This window comes from Triturus cristatus, chromosome 4_1 (genome assembly GCF_964204655.1).
Source record: "Triturus cristatus chromosome 4_1, aTriCri1.1, whole genome shotgun sequence".
NCBI lineage: Eukaryota > Metazoa > Chordata > Amphibia > Caudata > Salamandridae > Triturus > Triturus cristatus.
This window is the reverse complement of record NC_140585.1, coordinates 398,902,309-398,923,966: the sequence shown is the minus strand read 5'-3', so window position 1 is coordinate 398,923,966 and position 21,658 is coordinate 398,902,309. Positions and strand designations below refer to the sequence as shown.

General features: G+C 48.5%; 1 protein-coding gene across 3 annotated transcripts in view; it reads right to left on the bottom strand.

Moving 5' to 3' along the window:
* The window catches only part of SCUBE1 (signal peptide, CUB domain and EGF like domain containing 1), a 1,846,233-nt gene that overhangs the window by 1,635,208 nt on the left and 189,367 nt on the right, over nt 1-21,658 (bottom strand). For all 3 annotated transcript variants that reach the window (XM_085652470.1, XM_085652471.1, XM_085652472.1), the window contains exon 4: nt 7,097-7,231. In XM_085652470.1, the coding sequence (XP_085508596.1) occupies nt 7,097-7,231 (135 nt within the window). The remainder of the gene's footprint in view (nt 1-7,096; nt 7,232-21,658) is intronic.

Sequence of the window (21,658 nt, the reverse complement as noted above, 5' to 3'; positions counted from 1 at the left end):
ATTAATAACCACAATTGTATTTGCAGAATGAACAGAACTGCAAAATGCATGGAAACCATGAGCCATAGCAAGGAATACATAACCTGACTGAAAAAATTGACTAAAACACTATAATGGCATTGAATTAAGACATGCTATTATATGAGTCACCCAAGTTGCGTTAAAAAGAGTCATTTCCAGGCAGCACCAGTCGAAGGGCGCAAAACTGCAACTATCACAAAGGTGAGGCCAATTAGATTTGAAAAGGTCAGTTTTGAGTGACAAATCGTGAATTGTTCTTGCAGGAAAATCGTTAACTTTGCAGAGGGTGAGGCGCAAAATGACTGGCTGAGGTGAATGACAAAAAGCGCCACAATGAAATTATAAAAGGAGTTAATCCTACCAGTAGCAGACCAGCAGCACAACAAGAACCATGGCTCCTGTGAGGTAATATTGCTGAGGAAAATAATGCAGCAGACAAAATTGAAGGAGGCGCGGCTACATGAGGAGGCAGGTATTCAGCAGTAATAGCGAAGGCGGGACTTCATGAGGAAGGCGCTTGACAGCAGCAGCGAAGGCGCGGCCTCATGAGGAGGCGGGCACTCGACATCCACAAGAAAGGCTCGACCTCGTAAGGAAGCGAGCGCTTCTCAACAGCAACAAAGGCGCGGCCTCATGAGGGGGCAGGCGCACTTCATGAGCAGCAGAGGCGCGGCTTCAGGGGGAGGACGAGGCAGCCGAAGGAAGCACGTCAGGCAAGCAGCGCCACACAATCTCGTCGAGACGATTAACACCAGGAAGACTGCGCCGTCACATCCCTGGAACACGCTCAAATCGTGCCCCCCACCTTCCGGCAACCACAGGGCACGTGAAGAGGACTCCAAAGCCGGTATGGGATAAAATATTTCCGTTAAGAGCCCATCCCGCGGCGGAGCTCACTCGTCAGGCGGCCATCTTCCTGCGTGGCCAGACCACGCCCCCCAGTGATATGGTTTTAAAGAAGAGAGATTTCTATCTTTTAAATAAGGTATCAGCCAATTGCAGAATTTCAATAAGAAGGGTAACGGCAGACAGGCACGAGACTGAGAGGAGGCTGTACTCGGAAATAGAAAGCATGCAGAGGATGGAAAGTAAGGAGAGGGTCACTCTGAAAAAAAAAGTATGTCAAGGTACATTTTTCTTGCAGGATTATAGGAGTATAGTAGGAGAATGCTTTCTGAGATAGCAAGCAAACAGAGAATGCAAGCTGTAGAAATAAACAACATTATACATAGTGCTCCATATCAGGGAAAGACAGCTTAAACATGTGATTCCGAGTGTACAAGTAATTTAAACATTAAGAGCCCAGGCCTGTTGTGCATCAAGTCTAGGACAGCTCTTTTAATCACAGCCTAGAGCATGGGTACTCACAAACTTTCTCTCAGGGGCCAAATTTACAGTGTGGTTTGTGGCCGAGCGCCGCACCGTGGGGGCGGGGCCATTGGGGGAGGGGGCAGGGCTAGAGCAACAAAAAAAAACTGTGACCATGAGGTGGAACACAGGCCCCTGCAGCGGACGCCTTCGTCCACTGAGCCACCGGACCCGGCATACACATATCTCTCTCTCTCTCTCTCTCTCTCTCTCTCTATCTCTCTCTCCATCTCCCTCCCTCTGTATCCCTCCCTCTCTCTATCTCTCTCTCTCTCTCCCTCTCTCTCTCCCTCTCTGTCTGTCTCCCTATCTCTCTCTGTCTCCCTCCCTCTCCCTCCCTCCCTCTCTCTCCGTCTCCCTCCCTCTCCCTCCCTCCCTCTCTCTCCGTCTCCCTCTCTCCCCGTCTCCCTCTCTCTCTCTGTCCCCCTCTCTGTCTCCCTCCCTCTGTCTCCCTCCCTCTGTCTCCCTCCCTCTGTCTGTCTCCCTCTGTCTGTCTCCCTCTGTCTGTCTCCCTCTGTCTGTCTCCCTCCGTCTGTCTCCCTCCCTCTGTCTCCCTCCCTCTGTCTGTCTCCCTCTGTCTGTCTCCCTCTGTCTGTCTCCCTCCCTCTGTCTGTCTCCCTCCCTCTGTCTGTCTCCCTCCCTCTGTCTGTCTCCCTCCCTCCCTCTGTCTGTCTCGCTCTGTCTGTCTCCCTCTCCCTCCCTCTGTCTCCCCTGACTCCCTCCCTCGGTCTCCCTCCCTCTGTCTCCCTCTGTCTGTCTCCCTCCTCTCTCTGCCTGTCGCCCTCCTCCCTGTCTCTCTCCCTCTGTCTGTCTCCCTCCCTTTGTCTCTCTCTGTCTCCCTCTCTGTCTCCCTCTCTGTCTCCCTCCCTCTGTCTCTCCCTCCCTGTCTCCCTCCCGCTGCCTCCCTCCCTCTGTCTGTCTCCCTCTCCCTCCCTCGGTCTCCCCTGACTCCCTCCCTCTGTCTCCCTCCCTCTGTCTCCCTCTGTCTGTCTCCCTCCTCTCTCTGCCTGTCGCCCTCTTCCCTGTCTCTCTCCCTCTGTCTGTCACCCTCCCTTTGTCTGTCGCCCTCTGTCTCCCTCTCTGTCTCCCTCTCTGTCTCCCTCCCTCTGTCTCTCCCTCTGTCTTTCTCCCTCTGTCTGTCTCCCTCTGTCTCCCTCCCTCTCTGTCTCCCTCTGTCTCCCTCCCTCTCTGTCTGTCTCCCTCTCTGTCTCTCCCTCTCTCTCCCTCTCTGTCTCCCTCTGTCTCCCTCTGTCTTCCTCTCTCTGTCTCCCTCCCTCTGTCTCCCTCCCTCTGTCTCCCTCCCTCTGTCTCCCTCCCTCGGTCTCCCTCCCTCTGTCTCCCTCCCTCTGTCTCCCTCCCTCTGTCTCCCTCTGTCTCCCTCCCTCTGTCTCCCTCCCTCTCCCTCTCTCTCTGTCTCCCTCTGTCTCCCTCCCTCTCTGTCTCCCTCTGTCTCCCTCCCTCTCTGTCTGTCTCCCTCTCTCTCTCTGTCTGTCTCCCTCTGTCTCCCTCCCTCTCTGTCTGTCTCCCTCTCTGTCTCTCCCTCTGTCTTCCTCTCTCTGTCTCCCTCCCTCTGTCTTCCTCTCTCTGTCTCCCTCCCTCTGTCTTCCTCTCTCTGTCTCCCTCCCTCTCTGTCTCCCTCCCTCTCTGTCTCCCTCCCTCTCTGTCTCCCTCCCTCTCTGTCTCCCTCCCTCTCTGTCTCCCTCCCTCTGTCTCCCTCCCTCTGTCTCCCTCCATCTGTCTCCCTCTCTCTGTCTCCCTCTCTCTGTCTCCCTCTCTCTCGGTCTCCCTCCCTCTCTGTCTCCCTCTGTCTTCCTCTCTCTGTCTCCCTCCGTCTCCCTCTCCCTCCGTCTCCCTCTCTCCGTCTCGCTCTCCCTCGGTCTGTCTCTGCCCCGTCCCTGTCCCTGCCTCTATCTGTCTCTGTCTGTCTCTGCCTCTATCTGTCTCTGCCTCTATATGTCCCTGCCTCTATCTTTGTCTCTCTCTCTGTTTCTATCGCTGTGTCTCTGTCTGTCCCTGTCTCTATCTGTCTCTGCCTCTATCTGTTTCTGTCTCTGTCTGTTTCTGTCTCTCCCTACTGCCCTCTGTCACCCCCTGTCACCTCACCGGACTCTCACACCCTGCTGTCCTCTGTCATTCTTTGTCACCTCACCCCCGCTTGTGTGGCAGGTGAGGCAGTTTCCCTTTCCGGGCACACACACAGCCCCACCCGAGTACTTCACAGGTCTGTAAGAGACCATTTGCATGATAACGAGGCTTTGTTGTATTTCACCTCTTCTTAGCGCCCCAGCAGCTCCACTCGGACTATCACTTGAATCGCCCGGCCCCCACAGAGCAGAGTCGGTGTTTGCTGACACTGTAAAAAAACCCAAAAAAACACACCAGTACAATGACTGCAAGGTCCGCGGGTGCCAAGAATGGCTTGCCGGGCCGCTGGCGGCCTGCGGGCCGTACTATGAGTACCCGTGATCTAGAGTATCCCAACCTTGGTACAGGGCCTGTATGCCGCACAAGAGGAGCTGGCGCAGAAAAAGAAAACATCTAATTTAAAGATCTTGGCTCACTATTCTGTAAATTAAAGGTTTATTCACTCACTAACTAAAAATGAGTTAATTAGCACTGGCTGAGAGTTTCTAGCCAATTCATAGTCAGGTTTATAACGTGGATTGTCACCTAATCCCATTCAAGAGTATGTTGTGCATGTTTATTAATGCGGCCGTTGTAGCATATGCATTGTACTTATAGTAAAGCAGAGTGATGAAGCCTTGTGGGTTCAATTTGAACGTCCATCGCCTGTTCCTATGCACAATTTGGGTTTTGATGTTGTTTTCCCAAACAGTGGCGCAAGGAATAAGACATAAAGAAGCAAGCAAATGAGAACCAACCAATGGTAAACAACGGGCAGGCTGTAAGGCCACTGTAAGCTCCCAACAGATCTTTCAGGGGAGGGGATGTGGTCTGTCGGCTAGACTGCTGACTTTGGTGCTGGAAACCAGGGTTCGAGCCTCGGGGTTGTGTCCACATCCTGTGATTGTGGGCAAATCACTTAATCTCCCTGTGCCTGAATGTGTATGTAAATACGGTGATTGTGTAAAGCACTCCAATACCTTCGGGTCGAGTTTCAGCTATATAAATAAGCAAAAAAAAAAGACAGACCTAAAAAATATCATTTCGACCACCTGCACAAGTTAAAATAAATTAATTATTTTGGGTTTTATGGGGAGCCACATGTCACCTTACGGCCATGCTGGGCTCTTGATGGTCAGCTGAGAGGCGAAGAATTAGCAATGGATTTGTTTACTGCCCTTGTTTCAGGTTTTCAGCAAAAAACTAGCCAAAAATATTCAGTATGCCATGAATTGGAAGTGGTTGCATTCCACTTGTAAGATGGGATGCAAGTCAATTGAACGTCTGGCCGATGCCCATTTATCTGCCATTAAATTTATGTAGTCTAAAAACTCAATGGTGAACAGGGTGCAGATTGGTTGACCTATTAGAGTGTGTTGAAAAGTCAAAGATTTAAAGTAGGTTGAGCTGCTGTTACAGTAGAACTTGTAGAGTACTTTCCAGGCTGGATTAACATGGTCATCACAAGACCGCACTGTGATAGCGCACTGTATGAACATAAATCAGGTTTTGCCTTCTCTTTTTCGAGGGTTCTGTAGCCCATGATGAGAGCCTCAAAAGACTCCATCACAAGCCAAGATGAGGAGTGAACTTGTACTAGTGCAGCTTATTTTGCAGCTTATGGAACCATGCATCTGTTTGGAAAGGAACCAGGAGCCTGCCCATTTAGGAAGTCATGTGAGGTGCGCAGGCTGGGTGGAGAAGGAAGCCTGCGGCCCTTGTGCCCCCTCGCAGATGATTCCCTGAATGGTCTGGGGGTTTCACGCTAGATGTGAGCCACCACCTAGTTGGTGCATTCAGTTGGACCCATGCTTTTGACCGTGCATATGCTTGACTAATAAGGAGCATGCTATCTGCCAAATTAGGCAACGCACACAAGGAGATGATGGACAGCGTGCTGAAACCTTTTAGACGATCACCCCCAGTCATAGATCTGCGTTGAATCCATCATCGTTCTTTAGCTCACTTCGCCACCCCCGTTCAGACCCAGCTATATGCATATCAGTCAGGGGTGGAGAAGTGAGCTAAAGAACGATGATGGATTCAACCCAGGACTGGGGGGGAGTGTCCGAAAAGTTTCAGTTCTCCGTCCATCATCTCCATGCGTTTGCTTTGTTCGTCCCAAGTTGGCAGGGTATGCCCAGTTGTGGGTCCCTTGATGAGGGGTGTTACCCTGAAACCAGTCCCAAGATGCTTGTTTTCGGTCCAGGGAAGACCTGGCTTGGCAGTTCGGTCTAGACTGTTCCCATGAGGCACAGGGTCAAGACTGATTTGCATATGGCTGGGTCTGAACTGGGGTGGTGAAGTGAGCTAAAGAATGATGATGGATTCAACCCAGATCTGTGACTGGGGGTGAGTGTCTGAAAAGTTTCAGCGCTCCGTACATCATCTTCTTGTGTTTGCAAAATTAGTCAATACCCTATTTAAATAAAGGTACTTCCCTTTTGCATGGGGTTCAGCCTGCAGCAATTCAGAAGGCGCCACAGCTGTACAATCATCGGAGACCATTCTGCAACCCACTAACGGCCCCTGGAGTAGTGAAACAGGGTCGGATAAGTGTCTGTGGGCTTACGGTATTCCAAAAGGTTACTGTTGTTCCTATTTCAAGGATCCACATTTCTCGTAACCCTCATTTGCAGGCTTCGACTGGCATGCTCCTATATTTGTGTCAAAATTGCTAGTTTCACAATGTAACTTTTGAAAATCTCATCCAATTTTTCAAAACAGCCATCCATGTTTTTCAATTGTAATTTTAAACAGGAGCAGAATTTCAGAGTCATGTAGGGGCTTTTTTAAAAATACCAAGAGGTAAAAATCTAGGTTGGCTGACTCCCAAGACTCTTCCAGTTTCCCTTGTCACTCTTTCTCGGTGCACTGGTTACAAATCCTATGCCCCTGTCTTGTCTACATCTGACCAAGGACTGCTTCTAAAACTCCATCCTGGCTTCTCCAGTGATACTTCCTTCCTATAATGCTTACATCTGCTCCAGCTTCTCCTAACCTGACCCACAATCTATTCCATAAAGACCTTGCGTTGTCGAGGACCCATTTCTCTCCCAGACTACATGCTGTGCACCAAAACCACAACGCTACAATCATCCCACTCACTTACTAAAAACTGAAGCATTTTTCCTTCCAAAGCAAACTAAAGTAAGAAACCTTTTCATCCAAAAAGTCAAATTTCTGGTGCTGCAGGTGTACCTTCACTCCTCAGGACTTACCGTTTTCCTGTACTGCTTGATCCAGAATAACATGGGATTTTTTTGTGCTTAATGCACTAAAATCCACATAACATGGTAAATACAGTATGTTTTGCCCTGTATCATTATAGCCGGTTTGACCTGCTGAAATTTAATGAATGTTGTGTTATTTAACACATCTGATAATTAATGGATGCATTAAATAAAACCAAACCCGTAATTCTGTTATGTGCGTAAACAGAGGTTTACGCCACTCATAATCAGTTCCTTAGAGGTACAACCCAGCAAAGAAATAGACATCTTTTTATATCAAAGATAAACGAACATCTGAAAATTGCCCGATCAGAATCAAAAAATAAATATCAATCTCACGTAAAACTTACCATTAGAGCGGTGAATGCAGGTGTGCTGATTATCACTCAGGAAAAAACTTTCCTTGCACTGACATTCATAGCTTCCCATCGTGTTCAGACAGATTTGCTGACAGCCACCGTTGTTATCTATACATTCATCGACATCTATATGAAAATATAAGTCGAAAAATAGAGGTTAGAGTCAGAAAACGGATTGTTTCCGTAGGTTTTTAACTAAATATTATTCTGGAACTGAACGTGATTAACCATAAAACACACAAAAAGTGATGGTAGGATGCTTGCAAGAAGTCTGAGCTCTGGCAATCACTAAGGGTAGCATTCCAACATATTATTCTTTTGCCCACCATGTCACCTCAGATTTGATCCCGCCATATTCAAATCAGTCTTGACTTTGCTCAGGAACAGTTCAGCACTAACTGCTAAGCCAGGTCCTCTCCGAACAGGAACCCAAGCAACTCAGGACTGGTTTCATCCTGAATGGGGCTCTTCAGCCAGGTGTAGCTTGGTTCCATGACACAGTGAGCAAGGGACCCATGTCTGGGCATTACCTTGGCCACTTAAGGCAATACATTAAACATACACAAGGTGATGCGGGGATGCTTGCAATTAGTCTGACCACTGGCAAACGCTCAGGGTAGCCTTCCTACCCATTGTTCTTTTGCCCTCCATGCCACCTCAGATTAGACTCAGCCATGTGCATACCTTTTGTGTTTGACATGATTAAACATACACAGCACATTCAAAAGTAGGACTATCCAGTGGACTTTTGCAATATATACAGGATTAATAACTAAAAGCCAACAAGGTTGAGGATGTAGATAAAAACTGTTCCAGTCACCCTATATGGAAAGTTGCACATTCATTTATAAATCACACGCAAGTCCCAATTACAAGTAATATAGGTTTAGCGTCTCCGGCTGTTATCTCCCCACCTAAATCCAGTTATCACAAATTAATCTAGAAGCAATGGGGAATAACCACTAACCAGTTTTTGCTGTGCAATTTTCCACACAAAGTGATATGAAATCGGTGGGTGGGATTTCCTAAAGCCGCAGGGTTGGATTTCTAACCGTCTGATGCAGAAGTAGTTCAAAGCATCAGTGAGGGATTAGAATGCCAACTGAACCGTATCCCTACCAATCCTGTACAGGCAGAGTTTTCATGTTACTCTAGACACCTTCAGGGACACAGTGGCAATCCAAGCAATCTTTCACTTATGAATTACACTCTCAAAAATAGCACTAACAAACAGGGACATGTACTTAAAATATTTTTAAAATATTAATTTTAAAATCCTCAGTCTATTGTATAAAATACAATCTCTAACCATACAGAATGCAAAAATAAAATTAGTTACACCAGTAACAGTCAGCGACAACAAGATAAATGTTTCTAACATTGTTACCAAGTTTCTGACATAATAGCCCCTTAATGCTATTTCTGGACCCTTTTTTAAACCGCAGTCAAAGCATTAAATAGCAAAACCTGCCTTGCGAGTTTCATAGGAGGGATCGCACAGTGTATCTTTCTTTTTTTTTATTTCAAAAGTATTTTATTAGTATTTTTATACAAACAAATACAATAGCATTCTGTCATGGGGTTAGCCAAAAAAAGTCTGTATACAATGGTTACATGTACTTTACGGTAAAATATCTGTTTTAGCTAAGCCCCTCTTACATTGACTAGCTGGAAAATTAGGCAAAGGTTGATAGAGAGAGAGAAACAAAAATGAAAGAGGTGAGAGGAGGATATGAGAGAGGTTCTGTGGCTCTGAGTCTGATACGGGTTTTAGTCATGTGGCAAAGCTGACACCCCACTAGATGGACTATGGTGGGAGAGGTGGTCGAAACGGGCAGTCCAACAAGCCCCCCCCGATGTCCCATCGGCCCGTGGTGTTAACCTCCGATTTGCTCCATTCCCCATAGGGGGCGGAGAGGAGGGAGCCAGAGTGGCTTAAAGGGGGTTCGTAAGAGTCTAAGTACGCATCTAGTGACTTCCACATCCCCCTGGTTGCTGGTCTCCAGGGGGGAGTTCTGCAACGCAATGTTATCCGCACCTCTGAGGTACGTCACCCATTTGAACCAGCCCTTGTATGAGGTCTTAGTCGTGTCCTTCCAATTGTGGAGGACCATTTTCACTGCCGCAATGAGAAGCAGGTCCAGTAGGTCTTTATCATGCTCTGATCATAGTGCTGTGGTCATGAATGCCGGGGCGAGGAAGGAGAATTCAGTCGTTAGTGTGCAGCCCAGTACATTATTTTTGAACCCAAAGGTTTTCTCCCAGAACTTTTTGAGTGATGGGCAGTAATAGATAAGATGTGTTAGGTCCCCCTTTTCCTTGCTACAATTCCAGCACTGGTCATCATCTCGGAGTCCTAGTGAGAATAATCGGGCGGGGGTCCAGAAGGCTTTGTGGAGTAGCCAGAATTTAATTTGTGCTAGCACTGGGGTGATTTTATTACGTGAGGCAGAGGACCATAATGCCACCTGTTCTTGCTCGTTCAGTGGGGTATTGCCTTGTTTTATCCAGTAGTTAGTTGTCTAGAGGTGTGATACCTGATGACCTAGTCTGCTGATCCTTGCTAAATACTGTGAGATTGACGGTTGGGTTTGTGATAGTTTGGCTTTGGATAGGGCTGTTTTGATTTTTAGGAAGTTGTAGAACTCTATGTCTGATAGGTTATGTTTAGATTTCAGTACGGCAAATGTGGTAGGGTATCCCCCTTCCTCTAGCTGGTCTGGGTGGGAGATGCCTTTCTCTATCCATGCGTCGAGGACGAGGGATTTCCCCTTGTATCTGATCTTACTATTGGCCCAGAGCGACTCCATCTTCGACCCATTTATGCTGTGCTCCATTTTCTTGTCTATTTTTAGAAGGGCAATTTTTGTGTTCTTAAAAATGGAGCTGGAGACATGAGGGTGTTTGTTAGCTGTTAACAGCGCCAGTGGGTTTAGATTGCACAGTATGGCTCTCTCGACTTGCAGCCATACCGGTGTGTAGCCTTGAGGGGGTGCTATCCAGTATGCCCCTTGTTTTGCCAGAAATGCAGTTTGGAAGGTTCTAGAGTCTGCTAGGTTTACTCCTGTTGATGTTGATCCCTTTTCTTTTCGTGTTTTGCTTCATGTCACTAATCAGGGGTTCTAATGTCAACAGAAAGAGTGAAGGAGACAGTGGGCAGCCCTGTCTAGTGCCGTTTTGTAGTGTGAGTGGTTCGGAGAGTGACCCATTAACGACAATGCGTGCACTTGGGTCCCCGTACAGCACCATCACCTTCCGAATGTAACCTTCCCCTAAGTTGAAGGATTTCATGCACGGTTCCAGGAAGGGCCATGATACCCTGCCAAAGTCCTTCTCGGCATCCTGGGTGATAGCTACCGCTGCTTTTGTTATCTTTGATGTGTGTTCTAGTGTGTGGCAGAGAAGTCTGGTGTTGTCGTTAGACATACGTGTTCTCAGGAAGCCTACTTGGGAGTTGTTTATTAGGTTGGGTAGGACGGAATTAAGTCTGGTTGCTAGAATATTTGCATATATTTTGCAGTCCACATTAATTAGGGATATGGGCCTGTAGTTCTCGGACTGCAACTGATCCTTACCTTCCTTTGGTATTACTATTATGTTCGCTTCAGCCATAGATTGTGGTACCAACCCATTTTCTGCACAGTGATTTAGCACCCTATTCATTGTTTGTTTTAGCTGTTCTAGGAAGGACTTGTAAAAGGTGGCTGTGTAGCCATCCAGCCCCGGGGCTTTGTTATCCTTCATAGACTTGACCGCTGACGAAGCCCAGATTCTTGCCTACCTTACAATCGTCAAGAATCCTCTCAGGTCGCCAGGATCTTTTTATCTGCTAAATAGTGTAGAGGGGAGGAAATCCAATTCTTAGTACATAATCAACAAAATCAAATCTCTTTCCCAAAGGACCACTGACTCCGAACTTAAAATTTTAGGATTTTATTACAACTAAGAATAACTGCACATACAAGCACCTCAATACAAGGTGAAGGAAATAAATGGGTACTAGAACAAACGCAAGTCTAAGTAGGAGTCTTATACGACTTAAGATAAGAAGTACAATTAATTCAAGAAGCATAAGAAATGCAATCCTGAGTCCAATGTCTACATTAGGAATCATTTTTTTTTTTTTTATTCTTTTTATTAGTTTTTCTGAAACATAGCATCAACCACAATCATGTCGTATATTACTCCGGTAGCATTCACAGTACTGTTATGTATACAATATTCGCAGCTCCCTTTCACTGGTATATCCCGACACTCACCCACAGTGGACCCACCACGCCCCCCCCCTCCGCAGACGACACCTTGCAGTGACCCAATCAGTCAACCCACAACCATTGTCAAAGTGCGCCACCTATGCGACCCATATCTCCAACCCTCGCCTGTCACTCACCATTAATGTGTATTTCTTACGCCATCTGGCGCTGTGTCTTCTAGCGGGTGCTCGAGTAAGTAGCATGTTAACGGCGCCCATATATTCCGAGGCCTAGAAGCCCTAGGCAAGAGCTCCGAATATAGCATAGCCTGCTCTTGGCATGTCACCAGCTCAGCAACCCATTCCTTGAACTTCGGGGCTCTCCCTCTTCCCCATCGGCAGGCCACCCTTCTCTTTGCCAATAAGAGCACTACTGCAACAGATTTCCGGTGTGCCGCCTGTATCGGTTTAACATACCCAAGCAGTGCCGCAAGCGGCGTGGGATCCATAAGCGTATGTGTCATGTGGGACAATGCTTCAAAGACTTGGTTCCAAAATTTATTTACCCCAGGACACGCCCAGGCCAGATGCAGGAAATCCGCCCCTGGTGCTCTACACCTATCACAGTGGTCTGTGTCTCGCAAGCGGAATTGATGCATTTTAACCGGCGTGTAGTATAGTCTGTGTAAATATTTATAATGTATCATGCGGAGCCTACTGCTGGCTATTACTCTTTCGGTTTGCTGACAGCAAAATTCCCACTGGTCATCAGAGAGTGTCGTGCCCATTTCTTGTTCCCACTTCGCTCTGGAGATTGGGTCTGCGTATTCCCTCTGTGTGTGGATTGTTCTATAGATTATAGAGACCAGCCGTGTGGCCGATGTGCATTTAAGCATCACCTGCAGTGGGGCTAGCGCTTGCGGCTCCTCTGGGAAATTCGATGTGAGTGCACGTATGCCTTGTCTTAGTCTGACATATAAAAACGTATCCATTGGGGTCTGCTGTAGGTTTTGTAGCATCTGCTCAGCTGAGCGGAACCTCCCCTCCTGATATAGATCCCCCCACGTCACTATATGGGTTCGGTCTCTGAACTGGTGAAACAGCTTCTCTTGTAACAGTGGCATATTCGGATGATACGCAAGGGGCAGAGCGGTCGCATAGTGCATGGGGGCTCCCATTAGGAGCCCGATCCTACGCCAGGCATTAATCGTACAGGTAACTGTCGTTGGGCACTTTTCTCTATGTTGCACAGGTGTGAAAAGCGTGCCCTCCAGGGGTATCGGGTGTGCCAACCAATGCTCCGCTGCCACCTGCGGCATGTACCTGGGCTGCTTCACCCAATACCAAGCATAATGAGCCTGCGCACTTAGGTAGTACAGCTCAAAGTCGGGTACTCCAAACCCCCCACGCGAATATGGTCTCGTGAGGACCTCCCAGTGCAGCCTAGGCTGCCGGCCTCCCCAAACCAATCGCGTCAACTCTGTCCTAAGTGTCACAAAGAAGTGCTTCCCCGGGTAAAAGGGAATATTAAGGAACAGGTATAGTAACTGGGGCAGGATCACCATTTTAATCAGAGATACCCGCCCTGCCATTGACAGAGGCAGGGTGAGCCATCGGGTCACACAATCCGCTATACGCACTATTGCAGTGACATAATTCAATCGCAGTAGTTCGTCTCTGTCTCGTGTCACTCGCACCCCGAGATAGCGCAGTTCCTCCTCGCACCATTCTAGGGGATAGTCAAGTGAAAATCTATGGGTCGCCAATGTCAGTGGGAATATACACGATTTACCCCAATTGATGCCAATGCCGGATATCTTCCCAAATATTATGAATTCTCTCAGGATTGGGTTCAGGTTTTCCTGCGGATTTCGGATATACAAAGTGATATCATCTGCGTACAGCGAGATCAGGATCTGCCGCAGATTACACCTTAATGCTCTATCTCGATGGTGTTGCCTCAGCTTCGCCGCCAGTGGCTCCATAGCTATTGCAAACAGCAGCGGAGATATCAGGCAACCCTGCCGAGTCCCTCTTGTTATGGATATTGGGGGTGATGTGTGTCCATTGATCCCTATTTTTGCAACCGGCAGAGTGTACAATAACCGGATCCATGATAGAAATAGGGGCGGGAAACCCATGCGCCTCATTACTCCAAAGACGTAGTCCCACTCTACCGAGTCAAACGCCTTAGTGGCGTCTAGAAAAACTGCCGCGAGCGGCAAGTCAGGCGAAACATTGTTAAGGACCGCGAATAACGTTCGTAAGTTATGGGATGTGGCTCTACCAGGGACAAAGCCCGACTGGTCCGGAAGTATCAATTTGTCAAGCAGCAGACTTAGACGATTGGCGATCAACTTAGCTAGTATTTTTGCATCACAGTTCAGAAGGGAGAGCGGTCTATAAGAGTCACACGATCGCGGCGGCTTTCCCGGCTTTAGTAGGGAGATCATAATCGCCTCTCTCATCGATGCTGGCAGATGGCCAACTTCCAGCGATTCTTCAAATACTTCACGCAGTACCGGGGCCATTATGTTTTATAGAATTCTATTGGGATGCCGTCCGTCCCTGCAGCCTTACCTGACTGCATACTCATAATTGCGTCTCTCACTTCATCTAATTCAAAGGGCGCACACAAAAATTCTCGTTGTCTATCGCTGAGCCAACCTAACGTTACCTCGCCCAAAAAACTCTCCAGGTCCAGCTCGTCTCTTCTATGGGTGGAGTACAACTGCTTATAGTGTTTCGTAAACACTTTGAGTATATTGGCTGTGTCTCGGGAGACTTTTCCCTCTTCGTTTTCCACTTCTAAAATGTAGTTGGCCTGTCTGGGTTTTCTGATTAGATTCGCCAGCACCCTCCCAGGTCTCTCTCCCTCTCCATAACTACGGGCTTTCCAGTACTTCCCTCGAAAGCGCGTTTCCCTTTCCGCTATGGCTATATACTCCGTTAGCGTGTCCCTATATCGCACCTGCGCCGTAACCGATGCAGATAGTGCCATCTCAGCTTCCATCTGTTTCAGTTCCCCTTCCAGCTTTTGTATGGGACCTAAGTATGTCCTTAAGCACACCGACCCCTTGGATATGCAGAAACCGCGAATTGTTACCTTGAAGGCCTCCCATATAGTTTCCACACTATCCACCGACCCTTTATTACGGATAAAGAAGTCTCGCACCTCCTCCCTCAACTCCTCTTGGAATACCGCGTCTAGCAGCATGGTGACTTGCAGCCTCCAGCCACCACGTGGTACCTGCAGGTCTGGTGACGATAATGCGAGTTTCACCGGAGCATGGTCCGAATATGTTCTTGCTAGATGTTGTACTTGGGCTATCGATGGCCCCAGGCCTCTTGACATTAGCCAGTAATCTATTCGCGCCCAGGAATTTGCACGCGCCGTTAATTGTGTGCCCTCTCGTGAGGTTGGATGCATGTGTCTCCAGGCATCTAAGAGATGATATGACTCAATAGTGTCCCCAAGCAGTCCCCCCGCCTTGGTGTAGTAGTGCGGGGCAGGGTGAGATCTATCGCAGCTCGGGTTATATGTAACATTAAAGTCACCCCCCCAGATGATGTGTTGGGAGCCCACTTCAAAGATCTTGGCCCATAATGAGGAGAAAAAGACTGGGTCGTCCACATTAGGCCCGTAGCAACATGCCAGTGTCACTGATATTGAACCCAATCGTCCCCACATTAAACAATCCCGGCCCTGTGGATCCTCCATCTTCCCCCCAAGCTGAAAGGGTACCTGTTTGTTAACCAGTATGGCCGTGCCCCGCGCGTATGAAGAATATGAGGAGAAGGCCCTGTGGACTGCCCAAGTGCTTGCGAATCGGCCGTGTCCCGGGGGGGAGAAATGCGTCTCCTGCAGCATTGCGATGTGTGTGTGGTGTCTGTCTAAGTAAGCTAACACTTGACGTCTTTTTCGCGCATCCCCCAGGCCTCTAACATTCAATGTAAGGATATTCAAGTGGCTAGCACCTCCCTCAGCCATTACCCGAAGTGATACATGGGACGTGGTGTTTCTGCCACTCTCTGCCGACTAGTCTAGTTCCTCCCCTACCTCTTCGCAACGCGAATACTTCGAAATGTTTACTGTCTGAGCTCTCACTGCGTGCTACCGCTCTTTGCCCTTCCTGATCTGGAAGGGAATAAAACATATTAAAAAACAAAAACCCCTTCAATTGCCCTCCCCCCGACCCACTGAAGCATCCCCAACTTGTCAGCGATTTGTTCCCTCCTCATCCCACCCAATTCCCACAACTGAACCAATGGTACTACAGCACCCCTACTAAATGCGTGGGCGCTTGACCTGGGGTAATTCCCGCTGGGGGTCTCGCCAGGCGGCCACACAGATTCCTCTCCCCCCAGCAGGCTCCCCCCACAAGCAGACAGAGCCCAGCGGGGTCAGAGGCTCCCGGAGTGATCATACAATGTACCCAACCCACTGAATCCAACACATACTCCTGATCAGCCCCCGCTACAGAACCTGTCTTGTATAGCAGTCTCGCGTCTTCAGTTCACACGACCAATTAGGCCTGATGTTGGCAGTTTATCGCACGTCTTCGCTGTTCCCTTCTGTCTCCGCGTTCTGCGACGACGCTCGCCCTCCTCCACTGCGCACTGTTTTTTCACTCTCTTGAGGAAGTCTTCTACTTGTCCTGGCGCAGTAAAGAAATGTTGTTTACCTTGGTGCGTCACTCTGAACCGAGCTGGATATAGTAGTGCATAGTCAATTTGCGCTTTTCGCAGTTTAGCCTTAACGTCCAGAAACTTCCGTCTTTCCTCTTGCACCATGGGCGTAAAGTCAGGATATATCGTAAAAGTATTTCCTTCATAAGACATGACCTGCTTCCCTCTGGCAGCTCTAAGGGCCGCGTCTCGGTCCCTGTAGTTTAGTTGTCGCGCTATTATGGGGCGAGGGTTAGCACCTGGCTGCGGTCTGGGCCCCAATGAGCGATGGGCTCGCTCCACTATGAACTGGCCTGACAGTGCCTCCTCCCCCACGGCGGACAGCAACAGCTTCTCTACGTAAATTTCCATCTTCCCAACGTTGGTGGACTCCGGAATACCCAAAATGCGGACATTATTGCGCCGACTGCGCGCCTCCAACTCTAGCATTCTTTGCCGCAATAACTCTTAAGAGGTTATCCATTCGAGCAAGCTGTGTACTGTGCTTAGCGGTAGTGTCTTCCGTTGTGGAGATATGCTTTTCAGCTTCCTGTAGCCTGCCCTTATGCCCCTCAAGTTTGTGGACTATGTTGTCTATTCTAGCAGCCATGTGGTCCACCCTGTCCACCACCGTGGCAAACCCCTGCCTGATCTCCTGCAGGATGCTCTGAGTGTCCGCCACCGGCAACCCGACGCTTTCTTGTACTTCATTCTGTCCCCCTGGCAGCTGACTTGCCTGGTGTGATGGACCTCCACGTTTCGTTGATTCGAAACTTAATTTCGGCTGTTTCGTGTCCGGCTTACCCATGGTACTGCTGTCTAGGTTTTGCGGAGAGAACACAACACCCAGGCCTCTCACTATTTGCTGGCGAGTCCCTTCTGCTCCCGGCCCACTGCCGCGCTATGGTGCGCACGATTCACGGTGCGCTCTCCGACGTTGGCTCCAGTCACAACCCTCCTCCACGCCACTGCTGTCAACTTCACTGATTCACCCAGGTAGATGCGATGACCAACCCCCGTGAGCAGGGCAGACCGCCCCCCGCCACCGTGCTGGTTATACCTGTGGGTTGCTCTGACCAACCACTTCTCAGCTCCTTCTTGGAGGGTGGGAGGAGGGGGGGGGGAGGCAGCGCGCCACTTTCACCTTGCTTACCGAGCCAGCGCTCTACTCGGTGTACGAGCGGTCAACTCCTCTACGTGGAACGGCCCCCGGGACGGAGCATTCACAGCTTTCTTTGCTCTCCAAGACGAGTCTCTCCGCTTTTTGTTTGTCCGTAGTCATTGCAGGCCCGGACCAGATCTCTGGGGTTGTTGGTATCCTTCTCCGCTGCAGCCCAAGGGAGGTCGGTAAGTGGCTGTAGCTCTCATCCACCCCCGGTCTCCGGCAATCGCCGCCAGTCGCCCGGCTGTGGTCCCTCGTGGGCCGCCTTCCACCCCGGTACCTGTAGCTATGGTTCTGCTGCTTCCCGAGTTGGCTGCACGTCCCTCCAACTGTCGCCGCAACTAGAACGGGCAGAGCTCGCCTTTCCGCTCCGTCCGCCGAGGATGCTCCTCCGCTCTATTCCCAGCTTCTGTTTCTGGCCTGTGCCCACGTGTGAAGCCACGGGCTAGCGTACTGCTCGCTGCCGCCGCTGGCTATCGCAGAGTTCCACAGCCCCCTCTCGGCTCAACTTCACCGCCGGATAACTTTGGATCTCCCGGTGCAATTTGCTCCAGACTTGCAGCGAGGGTGCTTAACACGTCCAGTAGTCCGCGGCTGCTGGGGAAGCCTTCTACAGCAGGGTTGGGTAGGATATTAGACGGATTAAATCTCCGGGATGTGGGAGCCTCGCTACTGCGTGGCCATTCCGGTAGTGCGCCACCTAGCGCCCCTACATTAGGAATCATTAGCCTAAAGGAAAACAGTTAGTCTATCACTACTCTGGCTCTAAGGTGCCATCCCTACTTAGCATTTCCCTCCCAGGCAAGAGAGTAAAAAAGGTGTCAGAAGTGAAGACTTCCTTAGAAGTACATTCACTTAGTCAGGGCTCATTCTAAGATGCTCCTTCTAGCTTCCCATCTAAACCTCAACTGCTCCAGCCTCGGGGCACTGTCCCCAATACAAAATCCCAAAAACATAGAACACGCCTTCGGCACACCTCTTCAGCCAGGTCTTCTTCTAGTACTTTTCCTGTGAAACTTGTACTCCATCCAATGACGGTTAGCTTGACCTTGGGTCCCAGGCAGTGATCTACGGCATTACCTTTCATGAAAAGCATGGTTAAATTTCTAATCAAACCTATGTTAAACAATTCGAAAAATACATTTCACTGTCACACCTAAGCTACTTCGATTAATATGTGGGTGCGGACTAACCGTGATTATAATGCACCCCTACAAATTTCAGAATAACGTGGCACTCTATCAGTTCCCCCCTTTGATGACAAATGTCATCACACAATTAATTCCCTTGGAGAAAGAACCGACCTAAACAGTACTGGTAGACATCCTCTCCCGTCGGAATCTCTCCATATTCTTAATATTCTGATACTGACTGTCCTGCTCTCCATGCCACTGGAATCAAGCTATCCTGGCTGAAGAGGGGTGGAACCCCGAAACCGGTCCTAGGATACTTGTTTCCAGTCCAGGGAGGACCTGGCTTGGCAGTTCGGGCTGGACTGTTCCCATGAGGCACAGGGTCAAGACTGATTTGCATATGGCTGGGTTCAAACTGGAATGGCATGGTGAGCAAAAAAACGATGGATTTAGGCCCAGAGCTTTGTATTGGGGTGAATGCATGACATTGTTCTGCATTCTGTCCATCAACTGTTGTTTTTGCATTTGTCCTGCATTCTGGCCATTCGCATTTCACTCGCTCTGAGAGCTCTTTCAATTCGGTTTCCTTTGTACCACTTATAAGCTCTGATGAGACCCCACAAACAGATCACACAAACTACAACAATGATAAGGGGTTTTAGCACAAAGCCAAGGAACCCTTTCCCTAAATTTGCAAACCAACTCCCCACACGACCAAATCCTTTACCAATCTTTTCCCACACACGCTCTTCGGTCAAGTCCTCAATCACTTGGTGAATCGTGGTAATGTTGTCTATATATGTCTCCAGATCCTTGCTAATGTCTGGAATATACGTACAACATTCCTGAACCTTCAGTAATTTACAGACTCCGCCCTCTTTTGCTAATAACACATCTAAAGCAAGGCGGTTCTGCAAAACCATTGTCCTTATCGATAACATCTCTCCATCCACCAATATCAAAGACCTTGCCGTATTCATTGACAATTCATCAACCACAGTCGCCAGCCTTCTGATCTTCACATCGTTCAAGACCACACCCAAACTCGGTATTATTGTTCCAAAGACATCACCAATTACTGCCCCTGCACTCGCAGCTCTTCTTACTTTAGAATGTTGTCCAGTCTCCAAAAGCTCCAAATCTTCTGCATGATAAATTTTCAGAAAGATAATGGCCAAATAACATGTAACATACCAATTTGCAGGCAACCTCACATAGGCATTCCTTCCACACACATAATACACAGTTGGAATCACTTGCATCGAGCCTTGCAAAAAGTTCTTAGCTGAATCTTCCATAGTGAAAATATGATCACACGTACTCTGTCCTACTGGAATCTTTTCATAGTATGTCTGATAACGTCTCACACATAACTTCCCCTTTTGCTCTTGGCCTAATGCTATGGGTCCATAACTCCCCTTAGATCTGTGTAATCTCTCCTCATCAGTCCAATCTACTGGACTATCCCCTGTATTTCGTGTTTCAGTTAGTTTTCTATATCTATCTTCTACTTGACCTATAAACTTCTTTGTATCTGACAATGAACATGTCAAATCATGTCGGTGAGCATAAGCTGTATCCAGTTCCAAAGACGGTATGAAATACTTCCGGAGCCTGTCTTCCGATTTATAGTAATCATATTTATTCAAATGCTTGTAAGCTGGAACCTCAGGAAGTACTGCATCGTAATTGGAAAAGAAATACTCAAACTGACCTCTTTCATAAAAGATACTAAGCAACAGACTACAAGAAATTCAATATGTTAGTGGAATGTGATGGTATCTAATACCCTCATCTACTGAAGAAGGTAACTGCATGCACACATAACAGACTTTCGCATCCATCGCATCAACATACTCGTACAACAACTTCGCATACGCATTAAGCTTGAAATCACTTCTAGACTGGTCTTTGTGAAATCTACGACTCTCTTCGATTAGTAAAGCTCTTTTAGGTCCTATAGTGACCTCCTTTTGGCTAGAAGTGGTAGGCTTCGGTGTTCCCTGTACCTCCGCTTCCTGCTCATGTGAAATGATATACGAGGCTATAACTATTATGGCTATAGGAACTATTACCAACCCTATGAGTGTACCTATCACTAATTTAGACCTACGGTGAGTATTTCCAGCATCTACCATCTTTGCAAAGTTCTCAAAGTTCTTGATTTCAGCAACAATTAAGAGTCTCTTTCTCCTCCAGATATCGCTTGTCAACCAGTTCGAACGATACTTCAAGAACTGGAAATCCCCCGTGCACTTTTCAGTTCCCTATTTACACAGTCCACAAAAGGTTTCCCTTTTATTCTTCTTTTGCTCGGGCCTAGGTTATCTTCTTTTTAGACTTTTATGTACAAGGAAGTTCACCTTCAGTCCAAAATAAGATCAGCTCCCAAGATCTCTAAAACACGCTGCAAAAGTTCAAGGCGAAGCACCACTAATTCTTGATGCGGTGGTACATAACCAAAGGTTGGAAAAACCAGCATCTCCAAAATCAATTCACGAATCTTGCTCAGAAGTGGTAGATTTGGAATAGTGAGAGTCAGTATTCCTTCGATCTCCACCCCTGGAACCAACAGCAACACATCCACTTTCAAGTTCAAAGAATCGCTGACAAGCGTCAAGGACCTCAGCCTCCCTGAGCTCAACACTCCTGGCATCAGTCACAACGTATGTCCACTCTGGTGAGGCGTACCTTTGACACGGCACTCTTTTCCTCCTGGACCTTCTCAAACCCCCTCGAGCTTGTTCTTCGTCGCTCTGTTCAGATTCAGATGTTTCAGAAACTGGGGCAAGATCTCTTTCGGGTGCCAATCTCAAGTTCAGCCGTCTCTGACTCACGGGCCAAACCTCTTAAGCTCCTGCGGCACCTCTGCTCTCCCTTTGGGTACCCTGTGCGCTACTTCCTCCTTCAGCAGAATTTGACTCTACCCCACCCACAGCAACACTTTCCTCATCTGAGTCAAATTCGGGGCTTCGATTTACACAACCCCTTTCAGCTCGATCTAGTGCACAACCAACTGCATCAGCAACCCTCACAGCTTGGCTTGCCCTCTCAAATGGCCCTGCCACCTCAGCTGGATTTTCATTCACGAGAGGGGCTGTATCTTCCAAGGGTGCTGGAACTCTGCGGGTATGGGAGGCATGCACCCAGTTCGGCAGTCCCCCACACTTCACTGCCGTGTTCATGACCAGTAATACCTGGTACGAGCCACGCCAACGAACATCCAGGCAACTCTTCCTCACGTGCTTGCGGACAAGCACCCAGTCTCCCGGGCACAGGTCGTGGCACAGGTCACTTGCGGCTCGAACAGTTGCTGCTTGCACCTGCTGGGACACAGAACGGACTATGTCAGCCAGTCCCTTACAGCAGTGGAGAATTAAGTCATCTGTGATGTTAAT